Raw genomic sequence first — 24374 nt, forward strand, 5'->3', positions numbered from 1 at the left:
TATTGAGACTATGAATACATTCATTATGATTTGAATGAGAGAATAACTTTTATATCTCTCATATCAAATGCAAACTGATTTGAAGATGATTACTTCAAATTACTGTGATTGTGAATGATAACTCAATTTGATATTATGTTCTATGGAGAAAACAAAATCCAAATAAAATGTCAAAATACAAAAAGATCTTGATGTAAGGTGCAATATCCAATTCATTGCATGTTATACAAAGACAGACATCAAATATCAGTGTTAATGATGTCACATGACATGAGGGGTGGGAGACAGTCAATGTACGCCATTACAAAAGCATAGCGACTCCAAGAAGTAGCCAGTACCCAAAGTATAAGGGGTTGAAACGGGAAAGGTGAAAGAGAGTGAAAGGTGACAGTGACAGAGCCATGAGAGACAGAGGTGCTGGTCATTCATTTACAGGCTACATTTCCATTCATCTGGTCCTTCTTTTAATGTTTTTTTGTGGCTTTCGCCTTTATTTTATATATTATTTATGGAGGGACAGACAATAGGCTGACAGGAAATGGGGAGAGAGATGGGGGGGAAGACATGCAGCAAAGGCCGTCGGGATCGGGGGTCGAACCCGCGGCACACTGCCAGACTGGGTTACCAGCCAAGGTGCCTGGACCATTGAGCCATGGCCCAGGCCATCTGGTCCTTCTTTCCTTATCCTGTCTCTTACAAGTTTTATCTGACCATGTAATGTATGGATTAATATCAATTTACATTTTCAAATTAAAGGACATTATAATATGTTAGTCCTCTGAAAGGTATTGAGTTAGTTGGAGTTAGTTGGGGGAGGGTCTTCTTTGCAGCATTATAGTGATGTAAGCAAGCAGTAGCAGCAGCATGTAATGTCAGGGCCGATGTGACAAATGGCAGCAGGATTAAACAGTGATTTAAACAGAGGTGAGTCAGAGAGAGTGCCAAAAGGTTTCTGCTGGCAGAAGCAATGCAGATGGTGGGATGGGTTATGGGAGGTAATAGAAGTATGGTGGGGATCAACCTACGACAACATATTTCAAGTACTCTACTTGCAGTTTATGTCATTACACCTTAGACTTACCACTTGTACAGCAGGATCAATGCAAATCACATTGTCATGCTACTTAACATAGTGTGAATGTGCCTGGCAAGAGATGAGAGGGTGGGTGACAAGGGCAGCACAGGATTTGGGGGTGTGGATAGAAAGAATGCACATACCGACACAAGGTCTCCCCACGCCCTGAGAGCGGTAGCCCCGTGGGCAGGTGCAGTGGTAACTGCCTCTGGTGTTTTCACAGATCTGGTTGTATCGGCACTGATGGGTCCCATCTCGACACTCGTCAATGTCTACAGGAGGCCACCAGGGACACAGCATTGAAAACCATCGTGTTACAACAAGTATTAATACGCCGTTTTGATCATTTGTTGATATTGGGGGATTGGGAGTGCTGACATGATGTGTGACAACATGTCCAGCTTGGACGATGCTGGTGCTGACAACAAAATACTTAACCAAATAGGACAGACTTATTATGATTAATCCGATTATTTAAACAATAAATCGGATTGGATTAAATTAATCAGTACTTAGTTGTTTCACTAGGTACTGTCTTATATCTTAGGTTTAGAGTGCATGCATGCATGAATACTTTTATTTTAGCACATGCAGGTTTTGGCTACTCTGTCCACCTCTGGACTATCCAGAGTAACTGAGTGAGAGGGAGCTCTGTCCCTTCATCTAGTGGTTGAACACTCACCTACACATGTCCCATTGGCAGCTTTGGTCATGCCATTGGGGCAGAGGTCAATGCAGTTGTAACCACCACGTGTGTTCTTACATTGCTGGTCTGAGCGACAAACCCTCTGTCTGCACTCATTTATGTCTAGGGAGACGAAGAGGGAGAGGTTAGGTTACTGTAAACTAACAAGTGTAAAGTTGATCCTTTCAGAGAATGGGAAAGCTGGGAATGGGGAAACTCTTTAATGAGAGGGTAATTGTCTAACCTATACAGCGGCGGTTCCTGATTTGGTACCCTGGCTCACAGGCACAGCGATAGCTCCCAATTGTGTTCAGACAGTGCTGGTTACATGGGTTGGACTCCTGACACTCGTTCACATCTGTAAATGAATGGTATTAAAAACCAGCATGATTAACATTATTAACAAAAATAAAGCAGCATAACTTTGATAAAATATAAAATCAGTTCACTGTACCTGTGCAACTCAGACCATCTGCTGTTCTCCTGAAACCCCTCCCACAGCGCATGACACACCGGTAAGAGCCAATAGTGTTCTCACAGTCCTGTGCATCATGGCAAATGTGTCCGCCCAGAGAGCACTCGTCAATATCTGAGATCAAGGACAGATTAATCAATGAATTACAATTATTTGTCAATCATGTAATACTAATTGTAGGCTATGGTCTTTTAAGCTGTGTGTGTTTGCGTGTCTTTACAAATGTTAAGATGTGTTGAATGCCTGAATATGTAACATGGAAATACAGGTGTCTAGAGTACATGGAACGCTACTATTGAAGGCTAACAGGCTGTGTGTGCTTTAGGTACCCTGACAGGTCCTTCCATCTGCAGATATGGTGAGTCCCCGTGGACAGGAGCAGTAGTAGGTGCCCATGGCGTTGTGGCAGGCATGTGAACAGGGGTTCCCCACTTCACACTCATTCTCATCTGCAGCATACAAACAACAATGAATACACAAAACGCCCATGCCACCACAACACGTGGGTGTCAGTACACAGTAAAATCCTCCATATTAATTTAACTGAGATTGTAAATATGAACAAGAGTAACATGCAGTATTAGTCAGGGAGCCTCAGGCCCAAAAGCTCAAGAAAAAGGGTTGGACCTGTGATGTCATGCCATAATATTTATTTGTATTTTTTCCTATATTTGGTCATTAAGGTCCACAGAATGAGAGGCCTGCTCTGTCAGAAACGGAAAAAGGTTATGCCCATTTCTTTAGTCCAAATATAGTCCTTCTGGAAGTCAGCATGCAAAGGAAAGACTAGGGTCGGACTTGAACCCTGGACCTGCGGATCATGTGTACTGCATCTCAACACACTGATCCATTGGCTGATATCATAACACATGGCAAAGTTGAAGAAAAGATGAAAATATTGGCAAAAAAGAAGAAACTGGTGCAGGCCTCTCATTCTGTGGACCTTAATGACCAAATAAATAGAAAAAAACACAAATGAAAAGTATGGCATGACATCACAGGTCCTGGGTGACTGGCTCCCTGGCTAGATTAATTGAAAAAGCAGTTATAATCCATTAGTATTAGACATTAGTTAACCCATTTTGGGCGAGAACCCCTCTTGGTGTTTATAGCATTATGTCATACTTTAGCTATTGAAAAATAGCAGATCTACAAACTCATAGCAGACCTAACTTGTAGGTCTGCTATTTTTGAAAAATCGTGAAAATGTGGAGCAAATCTTTGAATATATATTCTTTCAGAGCGAACGTTTTTAACTCAAATATTTGCTTCTGGGGAGGTCCCTGGAACTACATATTTACAATTACAAAATTAAGACTAGTATGATGTTGTTCTTGACACATTACCTGCACAATAAGGCCCAGCGGAATTCAGACTGAAGCCATGAGGGCACTGGTTACTGCGGTCGCCTGTGTAATTGGTGTTTTGTAAGAGAGACCAATATAGGAGAAGAAAGAGAGCAGAGATTGAAGGAGATTGTCAAGGTGTGTTTTGCAGTGTGTAATATCAAGCTAATTAAACAATCATACTGGCATTAATACATTTTCCTATCGAACCTCCCTGAATAATTCAGTCAATGTTGGCTAAACATCATTGCATGGTTAATAAGTAAATAACCATTACTTATTTGACTACGTTTGACTATTTTCGCCTCAACTTTTCAAATAAATCCAAAATTAGCTAAAATATCTGGCCTACAGTACACGCTGTCAAGCTGTCAAGTAGATTTTCAGAATCCATGCCTACTTCCATTACTGCCTATTACTAGGTAGTAATGGAACATTATACCTCCCGGTTTTGGGGGGAAATGGAAGGCGGGGCTATTCAGAGTAAAATCTGCCCATCTGCTTGGCACTCTAGTGCCTTTATTATGACAAACTCTGGCAGCATCATAATTGTCAATATGAAAACATGATATCTCACCCTTGGCGATGGTGGCATGAATGCTATACTCCAGCACCTCCTCCAGGGGGTGGTACTGAGCGCTGATGGCCGTGGCGTGCAGTGTCTCCACCAGATAAGGCATCTTGCCCTTGGACACGTCGTAGGTGATGGTGTGGTTCCAGGAGTAAGGCACGCTCTCCCTGTCGATGCTGAACATGCGTGTGGACAGTGCATACAGCTGCCCCGGTCCAGTCTGGATGTAGTCCTCTGTGTAGTCCTGCATACAGTACAACACATTAGAACAATGTCCCATATTACAACAACACAGAATGTCTTTGAATGAAACTTCAAAGTTGAATTATTGTGGTGCTGGTGTGGTGTCTGTGGCAACAATAATGGTATAAACCCTCAGCTGATTTAGCAGTTTACACAGTCAGTTATTGGTTGTGTAAACTTAAAAAATAAATAAAAATAAAGTGCTGATCATAAAAAAAAGAACGACAGCAGGGTAAAAACATTGCAGGTGGCATGACTGACATTAGACAGTACAACTGTAACACAGCTGCAGCTAATATAATTAATAAAGGGTGTGTGTTTGTTGGTTTTACTATTCTAAATGTACTGAAGTGGCCTCTGTACCTTGATGCTGATGTCAGCATGTGAGGGCAGCTGTAGGATGTGTCCGTTCACTACTATATCCAACAGCAGCGCTCCATCGGAGTCCAGCCCCCTGGCAACATGAGTCATCCTCAGGATCTCACCTAGCAACAAAAAATGACATGACACAGATGCTACATACACCTACAATAACACTGATAATTTATCTCATCTCTACAACTCATTATCTTTTTTAAGATGTTCCACTTGTAATCCAAACATATTCAGAGCTTGGGCCTCTTACCTGTGGCAAACTCCACCTGGGTCTCCCTCCTGAAGACGCCTCCTGTCAGCGTGTAACCATTGACAGCCTCCCCTACTTCCTGTGCCGTGGTCCAGTAGATGGGATTGAGAAGGGAGATCAGCTTCCTCATGGCTGGGCCTGGGATAAGAAGTTACAAACAGAAAACATTTGTATTATGAGCGTCAGTCTACTGCTAAGCAATACAAATTGGTTGCATGGAGCTGGCAAACGTTCACTGGGAACAGATACAAGATGAACTGACCTAAGCTCCTGGGTACATTCGAAATTGTAGCCTGTACGACTCTGCCTCCTGACGGACTGTCTGAGATGGTGGCATTGAGGATGGCAATGCCAAACTCAATGTCATTGATGTTTCCTATGATGCTGCCACGAGCTGTCTGGGGCCCACCTGAGAAACCAAAAGATTATAATAATACAAACACACACATTACATACAAAGTAAACACTTCACCCATTTAAAGCACTCGGGCGCGCGCACACACACACACACACACACACACACACACACACACACACACACACACACACACACACACACACACACACACACACACACACACACACACACACACACACACACACACACACACACACACACACACACACACACACAATACCTGGACAGGCCTGGCTGTTACACTTGGACAGCTGAGAGGAGTCTCCCGGACACAGCCGACCTCCGTTGCTAGGAGATGGACCATTACACGCTCTGAGTCGAGTTCTCTCCCCGCCGCCACAGGTAGAGGAGCACTCTCCCCAGGGCTGCCACGCCCCCCAGGCACCATCCACTGCAACATCACACCCACAATATGAGCACACTAGGGCCTGACTCACACCTTCACAACAGATTGATGTATAGCTGATGCATGAGACTTATTTACTTCTTAAATAGACTTATTTAAGAACATGGTCATGGCCATACTTTGTGCACACACATACTTACCAGGGCAGTTGGATGTGCTGCATCTCTGAATCTGTGTGTCTGCTCCTGCACACGCTCTGCCTCCACTGGCTGCTCTGGGGTTGTCACACGTCCTGTAGCGCCTCGTCTGGCCTCCATTACATGTCCTGCTGCAACTACCCCAACTACTCCATGGGGCCCAGTTACCATGGACTGAACACAGAGACAGACAGACAGACAGACAGACACAGTAAGATACACATACAGTTACCATGGACTGAACACAGAGACAGACAGACAGACACAGTAAGATACACATACCGTTACCATGGACTGAACACAGAGACAGACAGACAGACAGACAGACAGACAGACAGACAGACAGACAGACAGACAGACAGACAGACAGACAGACAGACAGACAGACAGACAGACAGACAGACAGACAGACAGACAGACAGACAGACAGACACAGTAAGATACACATACAGTTACCATGGACTGAACACAGAGACAGACAGACAGACAGACAGACAGACAGACAGACAGACAGACAGACAGACAGACACAGTAAGATACACATACAGTTACCATGGACTGAACACAGAGACAGACAGACAGACACAGTAAGATACTGCCAAGGAACTTTTCAGCACAGTGTGAGCATAAATCAAGAAGAGAGAAGTCTGGTCTGACGATGTTCAATTTATTATAAAGTAATTAAAACGTGCATGAGTGATGAAATCACGACCTCTCTTAAGGAGAGATCGGGGCAACATGAGGAAAGATGGACTTTCATTGCATATATAAAGACATGAAATCAGCAAAGGGGGTGTGGCCTGACATGGCAAGTTCTGAGATACTGGGCAGCAACTGGTTGAAACCAGTTACGTTGACTGGCCCATTTGATGACAGTGGCAAGATATAGCGAGACCTTGGGGAAAGCAGGGGAGTGGAAAGCAGAGGAGTGTACACAGCTGCGCAAGCCTGTGAAGGCCTCTCACAATGTAACATGTTAAAATGAAAAATGAGGGGGATTGTATATGAACAGACACAGAATATAATTATTCCCTATCAATACACATACAGTTACCATGGACTGACACACAGAGACAGACAGACAGACAGACAGACAGACAGACAGACACAGTAAGATACACATACAGTTACCATGGACTGACACACAGAGACAGACAGACAGACAGACAGACAGACAGACAGACAGACAGACAGGCAGACAGACAGACAGACAGACAGACAGACAGACAGACACAGTAAGATACACATACAGTTACCATGGACTGACACACAGAGACAGACAGACAGACAGACAGACAGACAGACAGACAGACAGACAGACAGACAGACAGACAGACAGACAGACAGACAGACAGACAGACAGACAGACAGACAGACAGACAGACAGACAGACAGACAGACAGACAGACAGACAGACAGACACAGTAAGATACACATACAGTTACCATGGACTGACACACAGAGACAGACAGACAGACACAGTAAGATACACATACAGTTACCATGGACTGACACACAGAGACAGACAGACAGACACAGTAAGATACACATACAGTTACCATGGACTGACACACAGAGACAGACAGACAGACAGACAGACAGACAGACAGACAGACAGACAGACAGACAGACAGACAGACAGACAGACAGACAGACAGACAGAGTAAGATACACATACAGTTACCATGGACTGACACACAGAGACAGACAGACAGACAGACAGACAGACAGACAGACAGACAGACAGACAGACAGACAGACAGACACAGTAAGATACACATACAGTTACCATGGACTGAACACAGAGACAGACAGACAGACAGACAGACAGACACAGTAAGATACACATACAGTTACCATGGACTGACACACAGAGACAGACAGACAGACAGACAGACACAGTAAGATACACATACAGTTACCATGGACTGACACACAGAGACAGACAGACAAGACAGACAGAAACATATATCCAGCATGGCTTTCATCTTCATTGTGCTTATTATGTGAAACCTAGTTGGAGGAGAGTGGATACAAATGATGGGGTGACTTACTGGGACAGGGGTCACTGTTGCAGAAGTCAATGTGCACGTCGTTTCCCTCACATTGCCTGCCGCCATGCTGAGGGGCGGGGCTAGCACAGAGGCGTGTCCTCTGTCTGGTGCCTCCCCCACAGGAAACACTGCAGGCTGCCCAGCTCACCCATGATGACCACTTCCCATCCACTGGAGGGTGAGGAGAGGAGAGGAACAGGTTACATTTTAGGCATGCTCCATTTCAAAATGTATGTATTGTACTGTGCACTTCACATCCACAAGACTACAGTCGCAGGAGATATAGATTTAGAAAGGTGTTATACACTATGTATAATTACTAGTGTCTACATCTAAACCATTTGTTTGTTCCTCCTCACCTGGACAAGGTCTGTCCTTGCAGACTTGTGTCTGAGTGTCTGGACCCTCGCACTGCGGCCCGTCAAACGCAGGAGGGGGGTTGTTGCACAGTCGGACTCTGGTCTGCATGCCCTTACCACAGGTCTCGCTGCATGGGCTCCATGGTAGCCAGGAACCCCAGTTCCCTGACACTGTATAGCAGACAGTCCATACACGTAAAACATCATACTCAATAGCTGTGTTAATGTTTTCAGCAGATTTATATTTAGTCAGTCTTTAGAATAATACACCATTTAGTATACCACCATTTACACCATTTGTCCTATTTAGTCTCCTGAAATTGTTTAGTCTTAGTCTAGTCTTAGTCAACTAAATATCAAAACCTTACACTTTTAGTCTTTTAGTCTTAGTATTATATAGTCAACAAAATGAACACTGCTCAATAGACTGTAGATGGCAGGAATTAATTAAAACATATATTGTTGCAATATAACAGTCAGTATACTTGTAGAATATATTTAATGGGATCCTGGGCTGATCTGACTCACCAGGACAGGGTCTGACGCTACACATAATGGCTTCCACTGCCTTGCCCTCACACGGCCTGCCTCCATGCTGTGCTGGAGGGTTGCTGCAGGTCCGGACTCTGGTCCTGTTACCTTGACCGCAGGTGCGAGAACATTCTTCCCAGGACGACCATTCTGACCAGTTACCATCCACTGTCACAAAATAAAGTGCACAACCTTGATAGTACACACTGAGTCGCATGTAGTATGATGTGTGTACAGTATGTCCCTGAAAGCATGCACAGAGGCATGTATACTGTACATGCACGAACATGTAGATTCTGTCTCTTTAGTTTAGAGGATGCTTACCTGGACATGGTTTTCCCTGGCAGCTGCGTTTGTCAGTATCTAACCCTGCACAGTGGCGCCCTCCATTGGCGGGGCGAGGATTGTTACACTGTCGCAGCCTCTTCTGTGCCCCAGCGCCACAGGACACACTACATGGTCCCCACTCCGTCCACTTTGAATAGCCACCGTGTACTGGAGAACAAAAGATCATTGCTATTTGGTTGACAATTTTACTACAATTACAGAATATCCAACATATAATTAACGAAATGTCTGTCTGTCTGAGGCACTGTCGCTGCTCCTCACTTGCTGCACCAATCACTCTGAATTTCCACACAGGCATTGACCATTACATTATGGAGGTCTTAACGAAGCCCTTTTTCAATTTAACACTGTGGCGCTATAAGAGCCCACTTTACCTTTTTTGTTTCTTTTGCAAACTGAAAACCAAGAGTTGTGACTCACCTCGTACAGTGAAAGTGACCCGGACCAGCACTGACCCTAACAGATTCCTGGCCACACACTCGTACTCTGCCGTGTCTTCCTTCTGGGCACTGCTGACCCTGAGAGAGCCGTTGGACAGGACAGAGAAGCGGTCGTTGGCCAGCATGGGGCGTCCCTGGCGGGACCACTCAATGACTGGAGTGGGCTCACCAGCCGCTTGGCAGTTCATCACCACGGTGGTCCCTGCATCCACCACTGTCTCCACCGGCTCCACAACAATGGTGGGTGTACCTGGGACGGGAGAGAAGATTTAGGGCCCTATCTTGCCTACCCTTATGCCTAACCCTCGGAATGTTGCGTGTGATGCACGTGAGCCCCGCATATTATTTTAAAGCCTGTGTATGCAGTGCTCTCGTTATCTGCGCGCCGGGTGTAGCCGGTATCATTGATATGAATTGGATCTTTTCAAACGTGCTGTACGTGCACAGTAAATTCCACACATAGTTCAAATTTTCGATCTACATCGACACGTGGTGAGCTTGTAGATCGGCTCTATCCTGGTAAAGAGATTTGGTGAAGAGGAGTGGGCCAAGTACAGATCCCTGGGGGAACCCAGTCAACAAAGCACAGAGGATTTAAATGGTCAAGACTTAAATGTATTTGATTTCCCATTAGACTTACTATGTAATGTGTTTCATGATAAATAAATACAAAATAAAAATAAAAGACCCTTACTCTGCAAGGTGAGTGTGACACTCCTTTCAACCACTCCAGCATCATTGGTTGCCACACACATGTAGTTCCCTGCATCTTCTCCCTGAAAAAAAGCCAAACAATACAAATTATGAACTAAACATAATACGAAAAAGAATGTTAATGACTATGTTAATGCCTATGTTACAGACTATGGTGCTGACTACATTAATGACTATTATTAATTACTTCGTTTATTTTACCATTGCACTCTTAAATGTATCATTTGATTAATTTATTTTATTAAAGAAATTCTTTAATAAAAAAGACAACTTTTTCCCTACCACTGTGCCATAGATTGCTAGAGAGCCATTGTCCAGTTGGCGAATCCGGTTGCTGATTTGGATGTTGACCCCCTTCTTGCTCCACTGAATGGTAGGTAGAGGATCTCCTCGAACCTCACAGTTGAGAATGGCATTGCCTCCCAGCGGTTCGATACGGTTTGAGTGGAGGTCCCCGTCAATGATGGGTGGTTCTGCACACACACACAGAGCACAACTCACTTATAATGTCCAATTAAAAATATTCCACAGAAATGAAATTGAAGGGGCATAAAAATTATTCTGCCCTTCATCATACATAAACCAGTTTCGACCAACATTTTTGTCTTGAGATTAAATGAGTTTGAATTTGTCTCATAGGGTCATCGTGTTGCTGGTGCTGCATAAAACTAAATTAAATTATCAAAATAAGTAGCGTCAAACATTTCAGAAGGATGTTGCTGGGAACATACAGGATTCAAATGGAATAAACATCTTAGTAATAAAAGACAACAAAAAAAAGCTTTGGCACCAATCTCTAAAAGGTAGCTAAAAAAAATACAGTTCATATGTCTGTGTGAAAAGGTTTCAGGTCAGGTGATCTCTTACCTTTGACATAGACAAAACCCAGTGACTTAATGGTTCCCACGTTGTTCTCTGCCACGCAGGAGTAGGTTCCAGAGTCGTCTTTAGTCACGTGTTCTATCACCAGTTCACTGTGACCGTTCATGTGGTCATAGTGAGCTACAGCACCACAACACAAAAAGAACACAACACAACCACTGAACGCTTCAGAATAACACCATGCACTACTCAACAGAAACTTAGTTTCTAGATTTGGGAAATAATGTGCGTGTTTGCGTTTGCGTGAGTGTGTGTGTGTGTGTGTGTGTGTGTGTGTGTGTGTGTGTGTGTGTGTGCGTGCGTGCGTGCGTTCATATTATACCTGGGATGATGTTGTTGTTGAAGGCCCAGGAGATCTTGGGAGGGGGGATGCCAGTAACCCCACAGGCCAGCAGAAGACGTTCTCCCTTGTTGAGAGCCACATCCCCCAGCAGCTCTGTGAAGGCAGGGTGAGTGTGCACAGACAGTGTCATTGTCCTGCTGTCCTGTCCCACTGCATTAGTGGCCACACAGGTGTAGCTGCCTGCGTCTTCAGGCTAGTGGGCAAACACAGGGGAGTGAAGAGGAAATACCAATTATGATAACAGAACAATAAACACATGTCACACAAAACACACAGCCATTATACAATAGGATCAATACACACAATTCCATCAAAGTTGATACTTTACTCTTTAACACTCTCTAAGGGTTTTCCTCGTTATGTTTATCTTCTGTAATAATGAACAACACATGGGGCTGTTTGACTGTCATTTATCAAGCCTAACAATAAGTCCAGTTATTTCAGGTGCTACAGTACCTACTGCGCCAGACGTCCGACACCAAACCACACTCTCTGACTGACAAAATGTATTTTCAGTCTAATTCTCACCTGGGCGTTGTCTACAACCAGCTCCCCAGAAGGCAGGATGGTATACTCCCCAGTACGTTCGCTGATAGGGGTACCCTCTTTCTCCCAGGACAGGCTGGGCTGGGGGACCCCTTCTGCCACACACACCAACTGGGCCTGGCTGTTCTCCACCACTGCTATGTCGAATTCTGCACTGCGGATGGAGGGAGGGACTGGAGATAAATGATATTCCATTAATATAGAATAATATATTAAAGATGCCATAAATTATATATTTTGGTTAAAACTAAAGTTTTTGGGTTGTTAAAATGTTAAAGCTCCATATCACTGGTAGTAAGGCCTAACAAAATAATCTCCTGTTGCCGACCGACTCTATTAAATCAGTCAGATTTCAGTCATTCTCTTTGGTGAGACCACCTGGTCGCGCAAAGTCAAAATAAAGTTTGTTTGCAGCCCAACAAAACCTGCCCAAAGCCAAAGTAGCCCAGAACTGTAAGTTCAGTTGACGTTACTGTGTAGTGTGTGTGAGCTAGCTATAGCTAACATTAGCTATGTTTTTTGTCTTTTAACCTGTAGCACTAGCTAGCTATACTCAGGCAAATATATAAGTTATTAACAAAGAAGCCTATCCATCATTGCCGTAGGGGGGAAAAAAATAATAATAATAACGAAATAAAATAAATTCCTTGCTACCCATCGTTCCCACGAAAAACTAATATAAATAAATTCCCTACCTACTCATCCAAAAAATGACAGCCAACCGGAGAGCAAAGTATTATTTTGTTAGGCCTAATCACTGCTATAAAATGTGCAGTAACACTTTATATTATATCAGTCATCAGTAATCAGTAAACAGAATATAAAGATTTCATCCAATCACTAAGAACTAGTCAGATGGGGAAACCCCTGTTATTGAACAAACAATCTAATAGCAATGATTATAAGGGAGCAGAGCAGTATGGGTTAGCGCCCCTGCCTGCATCCTGCGTGAGGAGGAAGCCCAAAAACCTTCGATGAGGCCTTTAGGAGGGCCATTCGAGCCGCAAGTGGAGTCTGCAGTACTACCGTTGCCCAGTGGTGGAGTCTGCAGAACCACTGCGGCTCAAGAATCCACCACTCCTGAATTAAGTGTCTGGTGCTGGAAGTCTGGTGCAACGCACAGGTCCTGCATGCGGTACTCCTGGTGAGAGCAGGAGTGGACCTGGTGAGACGTAGGAGGAGCCCGGACAGGAGGCAACCCACAGAGCCTAGTCCCTCCACATACCAGAATTGTACCTCTCAGTCCCGGCATAGTAGTTCCGGAGTGGTCCCAGCGGAATGTGCGGCCCTGTCTTTCCCTAGTGGTCTGTTCGAGGGTAGCTACTGGGACGTAAATCAGGACTTGATCACCCTGGCTGGGTCACCCGAGTGAGGGGTATGATGTTTGAGAGACCCGAAACCCCGATGACCTTGGGATACATCACTGAGGATATGTCCCAGTTGCATCCAGGTGATGTTATTTTCGTTATAAAGGCAATATATAACAGTTTAACAATCATTGTAACGTAACAAATATCACCATTGATGAATATACAGATTAATACATGTGCTTGTCTCTTTTGAATTGTTTGATGTTTTAGTCAGGGCAAAACAAGTTGAGAGTTTAAACTACTGCTAGACCAGTAACAGGTTCAGTATAACTTACTCTGAACAGTGAGGCTCATCTCCGCACTAGCTGTACCAGCGACGTTGGCAGCACTGCAGGTGTATCGTCCTGTATCACTGGGCTGGACGAAGGCAATCTGCAGGGATCCTGAACTGAGCACCCGCTGACGCACAGATTCACGTAGCGGCTGCCCGTCTTTGTGCCAGGTGATGGAGGGGAGTGGGGAGCCCTCTGATTGACAATGTAAAGTCACAGAGGAGTCCAGGGGTGCCAGGTAACTCTGGCTGTTGGAGCTGATCACTGGAGGGACTGCAGGACACAGTGGAAGAACCATTTGTACTGTACACTTGTGATAATAATCATTGCTATAGAGTGCTTGTTCAGTAACAGGGGTCTCCCTGTCTCTCCAGCTCTTTAATAAACATAAAATACATTTTCACGTGGGTTGCCAATTTTCAGCCAATCAGGAAAGAGTACCCATTTATCTGCTTCAATTTTATACACTGTTCCAGTTCCAAATTTGGCAATTTGTGTCATGACTTCCAATTTCAATTGTTTAATCTGTATCCAATCTGTATCCTGATTGGATAAATGTTGCTGTTTAATAAAAAGCTGGAGAGACATGGAGAATCCTGTTACTGAACAATTTATAGCAATATACAATTTAATATGAAAACCCCAATTTCAACAAAAACAAGGTACAGAACATGAAGGAACATCAGACACATGGAAGCAAATCATGCAAAATTAACAGCCACTTATAATTATGTGAATATACAGTAGTAAGGCTTCATCATTTATACTTAGTTGTGTGCGATATTGTGTTGTAGATTGTGATCGCCTGTATTCGTTTTCGGCAGAAAATAAGTATAAAAAACACTTAAAACACTGCCTTACCCTGCACTCTGAGTTTGGTCTTTCCCAGGGCGGTGCCAGCAGGATTCTGAGCCACACACATGTACGTTCCAGAGTCAGACACAGACGCCTTGGATATCTGCAGTCCTCCATTAGGCAGCACCGTGAAACGCCCTCCTAGAGTGAAGTCAGCGATACTCCCTGTTAGTTACCTGTGTTGGAGTGGGTGGGCAACAACAACACCACCACCACCAACAGCAGAAGCACCACCAACAGCATTGATACCTGTAGTGTGAATGTTGATGCCCTCCTTTTGCCAGTTGATGGTGGGTCTGGGGAAGCCTGTGGCCCTGCATGGCAGAGTGATGGGGTTGTTCAGGATCACATCCAGAGTGGGAGGATGGGTCTGGATCGCTGGGATCTCTGAGGAGGGTGGGAGAGGAAGAGAGATGCAAAAACAACATTTGAGTAATGTTTATACTGTACTTTAAGTCTCGTGGTTAAGATAGAGCTAATTAGAACAGAACAGTGTCTAAGACCATAGTCAAGCCATGTCCACAACTTTACATTCTAAAAAGCAAGTCATTCAGACTATGGGCTATATCTTGTGCCACCCCTTAATCCTTATCCCTAAACTAATGTGCCTTTTTTACTATTTAAAAAAACCTTTTAAAATAGTTCAAATAGCCAATCTACTTGTAAGCTCACAATGTCTAGATGTAGATCGGCTAGTTGAACAGTTCAAAATAGTAAAACATGGCAAATACGTTTAGGGATAAGGGATAAGGGTTCCAGGATGCCTATGAAAATGATACTGTACAATTTACAATTTAGGCATTCAGCAGATCTCTTAATCCAGAGCGATTTACAGTAAGCAAGAACAAAACATGTCAATACATCAAATACAAAAATAGTCATCAAGAATCAAACGTAGCCTACCCTAAGAATGTAACAGTGAAATATCTATATAATGAAACTATGTGTATACACTATAGAGTGCTATGTCTACATAAAATGCTATCTAAGTTACATAAATTGATCCTTTGCATACGCCTGTAAGGTCGTCGAGGCTAGAGCAAGTGCTACGGGTTAAGATGGAATCTGAAGAGGTGGGTTTTCAGACTACGGCGGAAGATTGGGAGTGAGTCTGCAGTCTTGATTTCAATGGGAAGTAAGTGCATTCCATAGTTTTGGAGCCAGAAGGGAGAAGAGTTTGGGACGTGTGGAGCATTGTCCCAGTGTTTTTAGTGATCCAGCTTCCCTGCTTTGGCTGATCTGAGCATGCGGGAGCGTTTGTAGGATCCAATCAGTCTTATGGGGGTGGTACACCTTTTTTTGCTTTGAAGGCCAGCATCAGAGTGTTGTACTCGGGCAGCTAGTGTGTCTTTGTTACTCACCCTGTACAGTGAGCTGTACATGCCGGTGGGCAGAGCCTGCAGCGTTCTTGGCCATGCAGGAGTAGCGTCCAGCATGACTCAACTCAGTTGATGTGATTTCTATTGGACCTGAATATTAAAGACAATGGTACAGGTGTAATCAAACTCAAAACATGGACTGCTGGAGATTAGAATACATCGCAACTGATGATGTACACTGTACAGTGTGTATATATTATACATGAACATGAATACGTCTAAACAACAGTGGTCAAAAAACATGGACCATAGCAGTGAATTAAATTATGATTACATTTTTATTTTACCTCCGTAATAAATTGTACATTTCGTAATATGGTATAATCCCCATATCAGTTTCATTCGTTTCAGTTCTCCAGTAGGCTAATGTATGTCATGCAGACCTCAATTACTTATTCTAATATTTAACATGATTTTACAATGTATGACTCTAACCTGAGGGCAGGATGCTATATCCTGATCCCACTATAGCCAGCTTCATGCCATCCTTGCTCCAGTGGAGAACAGGCTCTGGGACCCCAGACGCAGTACAGCCAATAACCACTGGGGACAGTCTGTTCACCACAAGCTCTGTAGCCTCGTCCGCTATCGATGGAGGAACTGAGAAGGTGCATGATGGGAGTCAGAAAAGCAGATGAAAATGTTTGTTTTTAAATAAATGAAAGGGAACAGACACATACTGCATTTACTGTAAGCCTTTGTCCGCACTTGTGGGTCTACAACAATCCCGGCTGTTATATCTTAGCCATTGATTGTGGAATAGTTACTATACTAATGAGCATGATGTTGGCTAGGAGGTTCTTTCTGAACATAGATCACCTCCTGTGAATACAGTTAATTTGAAGAGAAATGCATTTTCATCAGTTATTACTTACTTTGTTCCAGGATGGATTATCATCCTTTAGTAAGACTTTTCAACTCATTCTAGGGCTGTCCCCGACTAAGGATTTGTATAGTCGACTGATAGATGAATACATTTGCTGTTAGTGAGCACCCCCACCCCCCCAAAAAAAACAAAAAAAAAAAACATTCTTTTTTTTTTTCGACTGAGAGGCTTGATTGAGCACAGCAGGTGAGATTGAGATTCTGGAGTCTATCAGGCCAGCGCACTGTGCGATTCAAGTCACAGGCAGTGGCACATTGCCACACAGGCAGACACACTCCACATGCACATTGGAGATTTGAACAGTCAGAATGTTCAAATGTGTTTATGTCCCCCACAGACCTAGTGGAATAATACAATATTTTTGTATATATATATATATTTCTTTTTTAATGAACATCAACTAAGAGGTGGTCAGTCAACTGGGACCCGTTCCGATCGATTAGTCGACTATTCGACTAATCAAGGTCAGCCCTAACTCATTCCACATAAACACTCCCAAAACAGCTGTTGGAACTGGAAATGGAACTGCCAATTGAACTTTCTGTTTTCAATATGTCAAAGAAATAAACAATGAAGTACCAGCGGTGTCACTGACCTTGTACAGTGAGGTTAATGGCTCTGGAGTCCTCCCCTGCATCGTTAGAGACCACACACACATACACTGCTGTGTCCTCCACTGTGGGTGCTATGACCACAAGCGAACCCGAGGAAAGTAACCTGAAAAAGAAGCAAAGCCATACATGCAAAACTTCCTTTGATGATATTTGGGTTCTTGACCTTCTTGCATTATGTACAAATACTGTATAAAGGCTACAGTGTGGCCATAGACATAAATGTGGATTTCTAGGACAGTATAGAAATACATTTAGTTGACATTTGCATATATACATTTTGTCTGCTGATATGAGCAGCACTGATCTAATTTAAAAAGAGCTTGAAGTAACAGAGATGGAGGAAAACCTGGATCAACCTGTACATATTCTGGTTCTGGTCTGTATTAATGGCTCGGCCGTTCTTGGTCCAGGTGACGGTGGGTTTGGGGATGCCGGTGGCCTCACAGGAGAGGGTGGTCAAAAGGTTCACTGTCACAGTTACATTGTTGCGACCCTTAGCGATGGAGGGGGGCACTGCAAGAGAGGGGAAAGAAACAGTCACTGTGTGCGCGTGTGTGAGCGTACGCTGTCAACACGCACATGCGCGTGGATATGCGTTTCATATAGTCACTGCAGTCTTCTCACCATATACTTGCAGATCCACTCGCTTGCGCTGTGTTCCAGCCTGGTTGGTGGCCATGCACAGGTAGCGGCCTGTATCGGTCACCTGGGCAGAGTGGATGTGTAAAGACCCATCCTCTGCAAATGTGTACCTGCACCAGTGTTCATACAATATGAGGAAGATGCAACCATGGCATGGCCGTTTGGGAAATAAATAGCAACAATTGCAAAACACAAAACAATGCCTTCATGATTAGATGAACTTGTCATGGAAGTTCTCATAGGAAACTCTTCACTAAGAGGCATTTTTTTAATACACTAGTGCCAAACAATACACTGCTGACTATGGACCACACAATAGGAACCTTCAGACACACATCATTCACACATAATCATATAGCAATGTAGATAATAATGCAGCCTGACCTGGGGTTGCTTCCTGACAGTACAGCCCCGTGTTTCCTCCAGGTGACGCGAGGCAGGGGGACACCACTAACTATACACTCCAACACCACTGGCTTGTTTATGTGCACAGACACAGCCAGAGGACCTTCCCGGATGGTAGGGGCCACTACGGGGACCAGAAAACACACACATTTCTGTTCCTGTTTTTGTGCACAATCCTTCTATGGTATATCAACAGTATCTCTAGTGTAATCTGATTAACCTACCGTTGACAGCCAGGTTAAATTGTCGAGTGGTTTTGCCGGCAATGTTGCTCGCTACACATGTGTACTGAGCCCCGTCACTCAGCTCAGCCATGTTGATCTGCAGGTAACGACCGCTGGACAGAACACGCACACGAGCTGTGACCTGCACACGCACACGCACACGCACACACACACACAAACAAACAGGAACATGTTCATTACAATCATTACATATGTTGCTAGTATTTGAGAAAGAGTAAAATATCTCTTATTCACCTGAAGGGGTTGTCCATCCTTAAGCCAGGTGAGAGTAGGAGGTGGAACAGCGTCGGATTTACACTCCAGAGTCACCTGTCTGTTCTGCAGCACTGACAAATCCTGTGGTGTGCTCTCACCAGCAATATTAGGAGGAACTGTTACAGCACAACAAGATGGAGAACAGCATTGAAATATATTACAATCAGTAATTTTAAGGACCTTTGTCTAAACAAGCAACCGGCAATTGCAAATGAAATACCGTACACTGTACGGTATTTCAGTCGTACAGTCATGTTAAATGTTTGGGTGGTGTTACTAATGCATGCAACAGCAAACACCCAAGTCTGTGCAGTATTCATGCAGCATGGTTTGAAACGCATGCTGTAGTGTATTTGACAACATTACCCACCATGCACTCTGACCAGGAACTCCTTGTCATCGTCCCCAGCAGGACTGTTGGCCAGACAGGTGTATCTGCCAGTGTCCTCCAGCTGCGGAAGAAAAGAGAAAATGATGTAGGACGCGGATTAAAAGAAAACGTAAACCTTTAAACAAGCTGAAATTAAATTCACAGTAAGAAAAAAACAAACAGAGAAGAATGAAAGAGCTGTCTGACCTGTGCAGAGGCCACACGGAGCACTTCCCCTCCGCGGAGGACCTGGATGCTGTCTGTCTGAGGGAGGGGCCGTCCGTCCTTCATCCAGGTGAGGCTGGGCGTAGGGATGCCTGAGGCCTCACACTGCAGCTCCAAAACATGGTTCACAATCACTGATACCTCCGACGGTACACGGGAACCGTTGATGCGTGGAGGGTCTGAATGACAAAATGTACAATAACATTTCACCCCCATTGTGACACCACAGAGCGTTGTAATGAAGGGGGATGGATTGACTGACTTCAAGGGCCCTTCCTCCTCACGTGAACGCGCATCAGCAAGGGGAAGGGCTAAGGGCCATGGCGAAGGGGGTAATTGGGAAAGGGCCTAATTCATTCTAAATGTCTGTCATTGGTTTCCGTCTTAGTTTCAGGATTATTCTGACCTTTGTGTAAACTTTGCCTAACTTATTATAAGATGACATCGAAAATAGCAGATCTATAAATTCCCATGTCGTGTAACGCAGTATGAGCTTATAGACCGTCTATTTACGGTGTGTGACACCATTGTCCGATGTATTATAAGTCGGGCCTTTCTCTCACCGAGCACTTTGAGGTTGAAGTGGCGGCTAGCTTGTCCTGCAGTGTTGTTAGCCATGCATGTGTAGCGGCCAGTATGGTTGACCTTGGCTCGGGTGATCTGCATGGTGGTGCCCAGGTTGAGGAGGCTGAAGTGGGGGTCAACAGCCAGAGTCTCCCCCTCTCTGAGCCAGGACATGATGGGGGTGGGCGTCCCATCAGCGATACAAAGTAGAGAGGCAACATTCCCTCTCACTACCGTCACATCCTCTGTGCTGCCTGCTCCATCTAGACTGGGAGGGACTGTCATAACCCAAAATATTGCCATTAGACAGTTATTCGATTATTGGGAAAATATTGATATAAGAACATCTGGTCCGTATCAAATATAAATCTGTAGTCAGTGGAAACACGTTCATCTTAATTATAGAAGTTGACTTCATTATTACACACATTATATTTGATTTTGTTCCTCAGATCCATGAAAGTGATATAACTTGTTGAGACTCACCATGCACCTGTAGGTTGTAATGCTTATTGTCTACTCCTGCCCTGTTCGAAGCCACACAGGTATACGCGCCCCCATCAGATACCTGGGTTCGAGTTATTCTGATAGATGGAAAATTACACAACATACCCTGATGCATTAGCCTTTTGACACACAAAACACTATTATGATGTCCAATGTCAGCATCTGTGTAAACTGTTTTTTTTATATTCCATGACTTTCCACAAAGAGGCACATATACTGCAACTCAATGATCATCTTATTGCATGACTGCCACAACCCTTTCATCCTTAACTCCCTGACCACTGACCTACCGGAGCACCTGTCCAGCGGAGAGCAGTCGTATGTGGGAAGAGACCGGCAGTGGAAGGCCATTCCTCAGCCAGTTGAGCTGGGGCGGAGGAGAGCCTGTCGCCACACACTCAATGTTGATTGAACTGTCCAAAACAGTGGTCAACTCATCTGCCTTCTCACGGTTACCTTCTATCACAGGAGGCACTACAGAGTATGGAGAGCACATGAAATGATAAATTATACAACAGGTCGTTTCGAGGAAGAAATCTGATTGGTTGAAACAACCTTCTAGCCGTGCTTAAACGAGTGTAACTAATCGAAACATAGAGATCAGCTGCTCTGTTCTCCCAGAGCGCAGCCGACTGGATTGCAGGTTGCTAGGCTAGCGAGTTTCTTGGGACATTTGTGGTCGTAGTGGCTACATCTGTCATTAAAAAAATATGTTTTTTTAGTGAATATCTTAGTTATAACTGTTGTATAATTGCAATATTACACTTGAGGGTGTGCTTTACCGTCATGAATGCACGCCTGCGATGCTGCAGGAACTCGCCCACAAAGCACACCCTTGAGTGTAATATTGCTTAATTATACCGTATGTTGTAATACAGTATTGAAATATTTACAGTATACTTTATATACAGTATTTATGGCCACAGAGAAAAATCTATTCTGATTACTAACTGCTGAAATTAGCTACAAGCTAACGTTCAACACAACATGGATTTTCATCACTGTCAGATCATGTTTTAAGTGGGATAATCCACCCAATCACTACAAAGCTAAAACGTTGAACCCACCATACACGTTGAGGTTGAAAATCCTATCCTCCTCTCCAGCTGTGTTAGTAGCCACACAGGTGTACTTTCCACTGTCTGAAGTATGAGCTCTTGATATGGTCAGGGTGCTGCCATTGGGACTGATCCTACACCAAGGAAACAGGAGCCATCCATTAAGTTACCAGTGATAACAGAAATATCACATCTTCAACATGTTATAAGCTCAAGGTCTCTCTCTTTCTGCCCTCTCCATCATTCTTTCTGATCAACAACTTTTCCTATTAACCACTTAAACCCTACAGTACACTACAGTATATAAATACATATATCATTGATAATTTGAGTATTATGACATGATTCCAGTCTCTTCCTTCTTATATATTGTCCAGACTATTACCTTCCCTGACTGTAACGTTACCTGAGAGTTTTGCTCTTCGTCCTGCTGATGACCTCCCCGTCCTTCAGCCACTGGATTTTGGGGGGAGGGGTCCCCTGGGCACGGCACACCAGCTGGATGCTGTCATTCAGCAGAACTCCCGTGTCACTCGACAGTTCTGAGCCAGAGATACTGGGAGGAACTGAGAGAAGAGAACTAGTGTTAAGACTGAAATATTGAGAAATCAGTCCGTTTGAAGTCAAATTAAAGAAATACCTAAAATGAGATGGGACAGTGACACAAGACTAATAGCTATTTGTAAAGTATGTATTTTGAAAAGATAAAGACAAAAACATATCCACAGGGTTCATTAAGACTCTTCAGCTCAGGATTGACCATAACCATTTATTTCAAAGCTATTGCATTTAGTTTGGCGGTGTGGCTCTGATCATGTGACAGATTATCAGTACAACAAGACACAGAATCTGATAGCACAACAACCCCCAGAATGAGCAGGGAACTGCTTAACACTTCATTTTAACCCTTCCATGTCGTAATGAACTATCGCTGCACTGGATTTATCTTTGAACACAACTTGCATGGAGGTGAACTAGCTTGAGTCCTAAACAAACAAAATACATCAGTGTGAGCTATTGTTGACTATGGGTTCAAAGTAGATTGTGAGTTCACCTTGTATGGTGAGGTGATAGCTCTTGCGTGCCTTGCCCTCCACATTGGAAGCGACACACGTGTAAGTGCCACTGTCTGAAAGCTGCGAGCGGGCGAGCTGCAGCTTACTGCCCCCTGACAGGATGTGCAGCTCCAGAGACTCTGAATTCTCTAGGAGACAGTAAAGTAAAATACAAATGTAGGATGCATAGTATTAAAGCCCATTATGATCAGCTCACATTTTATAACGCTAACAGAGCCTCGACCATCCAGACTCACCTATGGTGTGTCCATTCTTCAGCCAGGTGAGTCTGGGAGGAGGGATGCCTGTGGCGTCACAGACGAAGGTGACTGGGTTACTGATGATTTCAATAACCCGCTCCTCTGATGGGCCATCTATACTAGGAGGCACTGAGAGGGTGGGGAGAAAGAGAGACCATGTATTTTGCTTACAGAAAGTGATGGTAATAACATGCTCTCATTCAAACTCCATACAGTAGGTTTTATTTTATTTAACCAAACTTACCATATATGTTGAGGTGGAAGTTTTTGTCCACCTGACCAGCAACGTTGGTGGCCTTACACACATATTGGCCTGTATCGGACACCTAGAAATCACAGTAAATGCATTGGTTTTGTGTATGACTTTTGCAGCTAGGGATGAATGCCATTATGAAAAGTAATGGTGGAGTGTAGTTGTTTCTCCCATATCTTGTGCACTGTGCAGTATTTCACAGTTTTGTTCACAGTTATTCTGTACATGTACAATACAGAATGTGGCACATACTGCCAAACAAACACACATATTGGTAATGTAGTGAGAGCACATACTATGTGCTCTCACTACATTACCAATATGTGTGTTTGTTTGGAAACAAGCTTTAAAATATATAAAGAAAATGAGAGTAGATACTGTACCATCCATCCATCCATCCATCTCTCACCTCTGCCCCTTTTATCTCTAACATTTGCCCCTCTGCCAGGATGCGCAGATTGGCAGACTCAGTCACTGCCCTGCCGTTCTTGTACCAGGTGATGGTGGGAGGGGGTACGGCGTTGGACTCACATTCCAGAGTCACAGAGTTCCCGGTGCGCACACTCACCACCACAGGGGAGTCCCCACTGCTGTCCCGAATACTGGGAGGAACTGATGGAGTGGAAAAGGACAGATAGATTGTCAAAGGAAGAGTGGGGGCGAGCAGAGGAGATGCGGCCAATGTGGTGGCAGTTTTTATGTTACTTGATTCAGTATTTAGATATTATATATTCATCTTAGCTGCCACACCCCCTTCCTATACAAACCCATTGTAACTTCAAACTCCATTTTAACCATGATACATTCATCGAAAACACCCAACCTTCTGTATGGTGACTGATGCTAACTGAGCTGTAGCAGCCAGGTTCCATAGGCATAGACCCTTGATGTTTGTGTTATTATAGTGTACATTGAAAATTGTATTAAATAAATAGATTTTATTTCTCTCTGTCTTTACTAT

General features: G+C 44.0%; 1 protein-coding gene across 2 annotated transcripts in view; it reads right to left on the minus strand.

Annotated features, from left to right (window-relative positions):
- hmcn1 (hemicentin 1) overlaps nt 1–24374 on the minus strand; it is a 236173-nt gene that overhangs the window by 24580 nt on the left and 187219 nt on the right. For both annotated transcript variants that reach the window (XM_083767894.1, XM_083767893.1), the window contains exons 60-103: nt 23823–24025; nt 23405–23486; nt 23158–23289; nt 22900–23049; nt 22252–22411; nt 21855–21979; nt 21078–21261; nt 20767–20864; nt 20280–20558; nt 19699–19895; nt 19492–19573; nt 19101–19237; nt 18846–18987; nt 18601–18745; nt 18199–18326; nt 17931–18087; nt 17556–17677; nt 16510–16674; nt 16057–16164; nt 14945–15082; nt 14702–14836; nt 13844–14113; nt 12181–12371; nt 11632–11845; nt 11295–11429; nt 10710–10900; nt 10408–10489; nt 9694–9963; nt 9250–9420; nt 8923–9093; nt 8395–8565; nt 8036–8206; nt 5985–6155; nt 5659–5829; nt 5283–5429; nt 5021–5158; nt 4759–4880; nt 4159–4396; nt 3582–3644; nt 2565–2684; nt 2215–2349; nt 2005–2118; nt 1758–1883; nt 1219–1347 (exon numbers count right to left, since the gene is read on the minus strand). In XM_083767894.1, coding sequence (XP_083624020.1) covers nt 1219–1347; nt 1758–1883; nt 2005–2118; nt 2215–2349; nt 2565–2684; nt 3582–3644; nt 4159–4396; nt 4759–4880; nt 5021–5158; nt 5283–5429; nt 5659–5829; nt 5985–6155; nt 8036–8206; nt 8395–8565; nt 8923–9093; nt 9250–9420; nt 9694–9963; nt 10408–10489; nt 10710–10900; nt 11295–11429; nt 11632–11845; nt 12181–12371; nt 13844–14113; nt 14702–14836; nt 14945–15082; nt 16057–16164; nt 16510–16674; nt 17556–17677; nt 17931–18087; nt 18199–18326; nt 18601–18745; nt 18846–18987; nt 19101–19237; nt 19492–19573; nt 19699–19895; nt 20280–20558; nt 20767–20864; nt 21078–21261; nt 21855–21979; nt 22252–22411; nt 22900–23049; nt 23158–23289; nt 23405–23486; nt 23823–24025 — 6780 coding nt within the window. The remainder of the gene's footprint in view (nt 1–1218; nt 1348–1757; nt 1884–2004; nt 2119–2214; nt 2350–2564; nt 2685–3581; nt 3645–4158; nt 4397–4758; nt 4881–5020; nt 5159–5282; nt 5430–5658; nt 5830–5984; nt 6156–8035; nt 8207–8394; nt 8566–8922; nt 9094–9249; nt 9421–9693; nt 9964–10407; nt 10490–10709; nt 10901–11294; nt 11430–11631; nt 11846–12180; nt 12372–13843; nt 14114–14701; nt 14837–14944; nt 15083–16056; nt 16165–16509; nt 16675–17555; nt 17678–17930; nt 18088–18198; nt 18327–18600; nt 18746–18845; nt 18988–19100; nt 19238–19491; nt 19574–19698; nt 19896–20279; nt 20559–20766; nt 20865–21077; nt 21262–21854; nt 21980–22251; nt 22412–22899; nt 23050–23157; nt 23290–23404; nt 23487–23822; nt 24026–24374) is intronic.

Source organism: Protomyctophum parallelum, assembly GCF_964188405.1.
Source record: "Protomyctophum parallelum genome assembly, chromosome: 6".
Classification (NCBI taxonomy): domain Eukaryota; kingdom Metazoa; phylum Chordata; class Actinopteri; order Myctophiformes; family Myctophidae; genus Protomyctophum; species Protomyctophum parallelum.